The 6,797-nt window shown below is 35.7% G+C and overlaps 1 protein-coding gene across 1 annotated transcript; it reads right to left on the reverse strand.

Moving 5' to 3' along the window:
• Positions 1–4,897: 4,897 nt before the first annotated feature.
• Positions 4,898–6,386, reverse strand: LOC131158196 (hydroquinone glucosyltransferase-like). The gene has a single exon (XM_058112883.1). It carries the CDS (start codon positions 6,373–6,375, stop codon positions 4,966–4,968), a length of 1,410 nt encoding a protein of 469 aa, XP_057968866.1. The 5' UTR covers positions 6,376–6,386; the 3' UTR covers positions 4,898–4,965.
• Positions 6,387–6,797: the final 411 nt, after the last annotated feature.

Consider the following 6,797-nt stretch of genomic DNA (forward strand, 5'->3'; position numbering starts at 1 on the left):
CATTTTTTTTATTCTTTGAGTAAAAAATGGCTCAATTTTTTTTTTTTTATGTTTTTTTTCTAATTTCCCTAATTTTTTCTTTATTGTTTACTATTCTCCCAATTTTTTGAATTAAAAATAATTAATGATTTTTTAAATAAAAAAAATAAAAACGAGGTGGTGCAGGGATGGGGCTATATAAATGGATCATAGTTTTGGAATTTGAATTGGATTGAGTCATGTTGGTTTGACTGGGTCGAACTTAGTATAATTAAGACATAGGTTAATTGAATCTAAGCTTAGGTTGAGTTAGGGCCAAGCTCACTTGGGTCTCTGAATTTAATTGGTTAATGGAATTTGTTTAAATGGATTGAGTTAGTTTAGGATTTGGGTTGAAAGGGTGTTGGGCTTGGCTTGGATTTGAGCTACTATGCTAGGGGATATTGGGTTGGTTAACTGGGTTAAGTTAGGACAAACAAATCTAGGATTTGGTTTAAAGGGTTAGTTGACTTGGACGTAGGTCAAATTGAGTCGGATCCCAGGGTCGGGTCTAGGGTTTCATATGTAACGACCTACCTAATTTACCATATATAAATATTTTACACATAAAAGCATGTTAATAATCATGATAATCATAAACATAATTCATCTAGACCCGTGGGTACTGGGGAAAAATCCTGTCATATATTATGACACTTTAGCAGTGGAAAACATACATCATATACATGACAAACCAACTATCCAAATACAATACCAGAGTTTTACAAACTCGTCACCTAAATATACACACATCCCAAAATTATCATAAAGTTCCCTAGGGTCACTACCAAAATCCATCTGATCCTAGCATAGCGACTTACCCTTCTGGCAGGGTAAATCGGGCGACCACTAACGCTACGGAGCTCTATTCGCTCCTTTACCTAGATTCCCTGAAATATTCTAGAGCTGGGGTGAGACACCTCTCAGTAAAGAAAATAAACTAATATTAGTGTGTGGTAACATGGGTATTCTCATGTGCATAAGCATATATTGTATATAAATCGTATCTGTGAAAACTGTCTGATAATTAATTGAATAAACATATTTGAAAGTAACATACATGTCATGCTATATATTTGTACATGTAAAACATCTTATACCACTGTATAATACGTGAAATAAATCTCAAGATGGATAGTTAGTTGGTGTCATGTATTACCCTCACTTGACTGGATTGTGTGGCCCGAAGGCGGGACCTAGCACTGGCTAGCCGACCATGCTAGATCAATATAAGTCTATAAGTACGATGGGCCCGCCCCACCTGGTCCGGACTACCAATGAGACGTCTACAACTTTGCATGAAGCCACATTGACTACCAATCTCCCACAACCCCTTGCGGCATGTGATAACACTAACATAATCTGAATACATATATAGCTACGGTACTGTGCTCCTAAAACTGAATTAAATTAAGTCATCCAGGTTCTGATATCATATACTATGTTTCATATGTTGAACATAACTATTTCATCATAATATCTGACATAATAATAAATTTATGAAAATAGCATATCATATATCACGGCTCTTACGTCGGCATATCATATAAATTATGACCCTTGCGCGATTTCATATAAATTACGACCATTGCGCCGTTTTATAAATTACGGCCCTTGCACTGTTTCACATAAATTACGAAAAATATAATTCCTATACTATTTTAACCATTTCCCAAAAATAATAATAGCATGAAGGTTCTGAAAACATAACATTTTGTCATCACATAAATCATGAGATTTTATACCCATGCTACACAAATTAAACTATTTTCCTTGATAATATATATAAATATTCCCTATAGATAACAGTAATTTTTCCAAACATAATTTTATATCATACATAATTTATAAAATAAAATGTTGTAGAATAATAAGTATTTCCATGAAAATTCTGACTTAATTTATTCCCTTATCTAATTTTTTGAACTACACCAACAGGAATCCCAAACTGATGCCTGCGGCGCTCACCTGAACCTTGAATCAAAAATCCTAATTCCATTAAATCAATCTTAAATAAAATATTATTTTAATATTTTCTAAACCCATAAATTTCAAATAAATAATTATACCTTCAAATATAATCAATTTACTTAATTCCTCAAATCCCACTTTCGCTTTGGAATGGTGCTTAGGAAACCCAAATTGAAAATTTACTCCAACCAAAATGACGACGATCGTGACTAAGACCCCGTGATGGTACCCGATCGTCGATTTGACTGAAGATCTAAGGAAAAATTGAGAAAATAGGAAAATATTACCTTACCTCAGGAATGGTGCCTACGCCGCTCCTACAATAAATCCGTTTCGATAGAAATGACGGTGGCGAAAAATGGAGTCCAGCGGTATTTTCTAATTTTCGATCGGACAAAAATCAGGCGAAAAATTGAAAAGAGTGGGAGAGAGAACAAGGAGAGAAGGAGACGAGATTCGGGGTGCTATGGTCGTAGACCTCTCTGCAAAATGAATCTTCAAATGCTTCCTAAAGTTAAGCTTCGGGAAGCTTTACTATATATATTAACTTTATAATATAGTATAATATAATTTTAATTAATAATTATTATTTAATTAATTAATTTTTTAAAAAATTTAAATTTAATTAATAATTATATTTTAAATTATTTTTTAGGATCACTTCACCTAAATATTTTTGGCGTCATTACATCATGGATCTGGGTTTTTGGATTGTGGTCATTGGATTCGAATCCTCATATATGAATTTTTGGGTATGAACATTTGGGTTTTCGAATCAAGTTGACCCAAATTTTTATGTCCTTTAGTTGAAGTTTGATTAAGATATTTCCAAATTTTGGGATTTGTAAAAAACAAATTTAGAGTCTTTGATTTTGGGATTTTAATTCTGGGTACAGATTTTAACTGAATTTTTTTAAAAAAAATTGAATGGAGAATTAGATTAGTACTCAAATCAATATTGGTCAATTTTTTAAACACATTCTAAAATTCTGAAAATTGATTTTATTACACAATTCTTCCTATTTCTCAATTATTCTCCAACATTTGCTTTATCAAAGCCAATTTTAATTAAAATGACCAAAATCACATACATACATGAAAAATTAAAGATACTGCCTCCTAGTCTTTTTTTCTCTCGACCATTGTCTTTATATTGCTTCCTAGCAACTCCTAACTACTTCTCTTTCTTTGAAGAGTTTTGCCTTCTCTTTTTGTTTTTCCCCACTTAGTATAACCTTGCTCCCGTCTTTTAAATCTCTCGACCTCACCCTTAGCTTTTCTTTTCTCAATTTTTTTTTTTCTATTAGTAGAGCTCTTTCATCTTCGAATTCCTCTCTAATTTATTTTTTGGCTCTCTTTATTGCTTCTCAGCAACTCCTAGCCACTTTTCTTTCTTTGAAGAGCTTTGGCTTCTCTTCCCTCCCCTCCCCACTTCTCTCGAAAACTCTATTTATAGGTTTGAGTGAGAACCACTAATTTAACTTTGATTGATCAATCAAATATAAAACAAATTGATTACTTTTTTTTTTCTTTTTTTTTTTTTAATTTTTTGATTTATTTACTAACTTGATTGATCAATCCAATTTCAAAGAAATTCCTTGATTTTTAAAATTTTTTATTTATTTACTAACATATTGCTAATTGAAATTTCTCTTGTGATGTGTGTGCATGTATAAGCATGGAGGAGCTGGCCTACCATAACTTTTATTTTTTTTATTTTCTATGTATTTTTTCATATTTTTTATTATACTAAAGAATTTTACAAAAGTAATTTTTGCTAAATAAGACCCCAAACAAAATGAAGTGTCCATGGTAATGTTGTCTCTTTGTTGCCTAACATTTTGATCCATAAAAATCCAGGTTGACTTTATAATTGTGTTATAGAACTTTCCTTTTAATTTTAAGGGTATTTTATGATCACACAACACGTTTGATGCACTCCTCCATTAATATTTACCCATTCTACTATAACTCTACGTGTTACACTCCCTTTAATCTCTCATTCTGCTTGCATAATAAATTTAAAATATTAAAATCTATTAATACTATTAATTTTTTAATTATCAAGTTTAGTCTTATCTCTAATACTATTTCTAACATTACTGAAATTGTACTTCATATATTTTGCCTTTTTCTTACTCATCGCTAAATCTCTAAACTATAAGGTGGTTCTCTAAAGTCTAAAGTGATAGCTTAGATCCCACTAGACTTCTACTTTCAATGATTTAGCAAACAAATGTGTTGCACTATTCATATCCTTTTAAAATTAATTCATTTTTTAAACCTTAAGTCCTTAAAGTCTTAAATTAAATTTGAGTGAGTAGGGGAAAGAGGGGCATAGACCCCATGCACATGAATGCTAACAACCCATTAGTGAAATCCTTATCTTAATGTCAACCACCCACTTGGGATCTCTCTCTCTCTCTCTCTCTAAGAAAGTCAAATGAATTATTATTTAGATTACTCGGATCGGTACTCTGTATAATTTAATTATAATTTTTCCTTTTCATATAAATTTTCATTTCTTCATTATTAGAATTCATGTTTATGTTATATTTCTCTAATTTCACTACTAGTCCTTTAAAGAACATAAAATTTTCTAGTTAGCCATAATTTTATTTCAAAGATCTTTTAAAAATAATAAGAAAAATTAAAATGTAGGTTATAAAATACTTAAATTTACTAATTCAATCACGAGCATACTTATTGTGTGCAAATACTACATATAATGTGTTCATAACCTTAAATTTAAATTGAAGCATGAATTTTAGACTTAAATCTATATCGTGATAAAATTCAATTCAATTTAATATTACATTTTATTCAAACTTGAGGCTTGAACTCCCAACCTTCAAGTTTCAAACATGTTGTCAAGTTTTTGGAAGAGGAAATAGAGCTAGGGATGTGGGTAATTTTGTAATTATTTATTATATTTTTATTTTTAATTTATAGAAGGGGCAAAAAAAAAAAAAAAAATCATATAGTTGTATGATTTTTCCATATTTGCGCCACCTCATCAAGTGCCTTTGTGGAGGACCCATCTCTGCTCAAAGCCAATTGGGCAGCGTCCCTAAACTCCCCCATCTTCTTCCTCACCACCCTCCCCTCTTCCCCTTCAATTATCCCTCTCACACACTTTGCGATCTCTCCCCGTCGCATCACCCCTTCCTCGTCGGCTTTCACCATCGTCGCCGCCCCCAACCCCCGCAGCATGGCGGCGTTCATCCTCTGCTCCGCGTAGAGCGGCCACGCCACCATCGGCACCCCGTGCACTATGCTCTCCAAGGTCGAGTTCCACCCGCAGTGGCTCAAGAACCCGCCCGTCGACCCGTGGGCGAGGATTCGAACCTGCGGAGCCCACGACGGCACCACCAGGCCCATTTTCCGAGTCCGGCCCAAGAACCCCTCCGGCAAGAAATCCGACGGGTCTTCCTTGTTTTGGACCCCGAAGTAAGCGGCGTTCGCAGCCTTCTCGTGTGGCCTTCTCACGACCCAAATGAATCTCTGTCCGCTCATTTCCAAGCCCATTGCCAGCTCGTTAAGCTGCTCCATGGACAGGGTCCCACCGCTTCCGAACGAGACAAATAGCACCGAGCCACGTGGCTGCTCATCCAGCCACTTCAGACACCCATGCCCGTCCCCAAAACTCGATTCAGTTGCCGATTGCATGAGCGGTCCGACCGGGTAAATTGGCGGTCGGGCCGGTCTCTCTTCTTTTAAAGCCTTAAAAGCGTCCGATTCTAGGTCTAAGAAGCTGTTGACTATTATCCCATCAACGAGAGTGTGTCTTTTGGCGTGGTGAAGAACCCACTTGTAGGCTTCATCCTTCCTATTTTGGACCGGATCAATTAAGTCCCTCCCGTGAATCGCTACGCACCCGGGTAATTGAATCGGGTCGGGAATGTCTCTGAACTCGCAAGAGTACGTGGCGTCAAGCTCGGGCATGTGGATGGTGAACGAAAGAGCCATGGCGGTTGAAGGGAAGAAAATGTAGGATAGAATACCGAATTCCTTGGCCACGTCAAAGGCGTCCGTACCAAAGAAGTCCATGATGAGGCCTACGAGTCGGGTCGACCGGCTTAGGGACTTGACCGTGTCGCGAATGCCAGAGAGGGATCGAGTCAAGTTCAGTGCCATTCGCGTTTCAATTTTGACGTCGAAAGGAAGATCGTCGAAGTTAACCGGCGGAAGAAAATGGGAGGTGATGGCTTCAGGTAAGGACCGGAGCAGCGATTTTTGGGTTGTCATGGGCGAGCCGTCATCGAGGATGATGAGCGTGACGGTGAACCGGTGGCGGAGAACGAGTTGCTTGGCGAACTCAGTGAGTGGGATGATGTGACCCATCCCGGGTGTGGGTATCATGGCCAAGTGAGGGGTGTGCTCCATGATGAGTTGAGCTGTGCAAAGTTGGAATTTGTGAAAGGGTTTAAATAGGAAGGGAAATTTTTGTTTTGTAAAATATAATGGGGAAAAAGGAATCTTATCATTAAAAAAAAACAAAAAATAATATGAATTTCAAAAGTAACATTTTGGCAAAACTTATGAGGTTGGTGAGTGGTCCAACCCCACCCTGTTATAGTTAAAGTTTTGCAAATTTTAATATTTTTTAATAAAAATACTTTAAAAATAAATCGGACCGAACTTTTTTGTTCAAATTTATGTGTCTAAAAAAATGCTGGTCGATGTAATGTTTGTTGAACAAAAAATGTTGAATGAACTAGCACTTTTTAATTTAAGAGAGTGTGTCATTGATTGACGCATGACTGATAAATGTGAATACAAATGATAAATGTGAAATTGTTTTTATC

Source organism: Malania oleifera, chromosome 6 (genome assembly GCF_029873635.1).
Source record: "Malania oleifera isolate guangnan ecotype guangnan chromosome 6, ASM2987363v1, whole genome shotgun sequence".
Taxonomy (NCBI): domain Eukaryota; kingdom Viridiplantae; phylum Streptophyta; class Magnoliopsida; order Santalales; family Ximeniaceae; genus Malania; species Malania oleifera.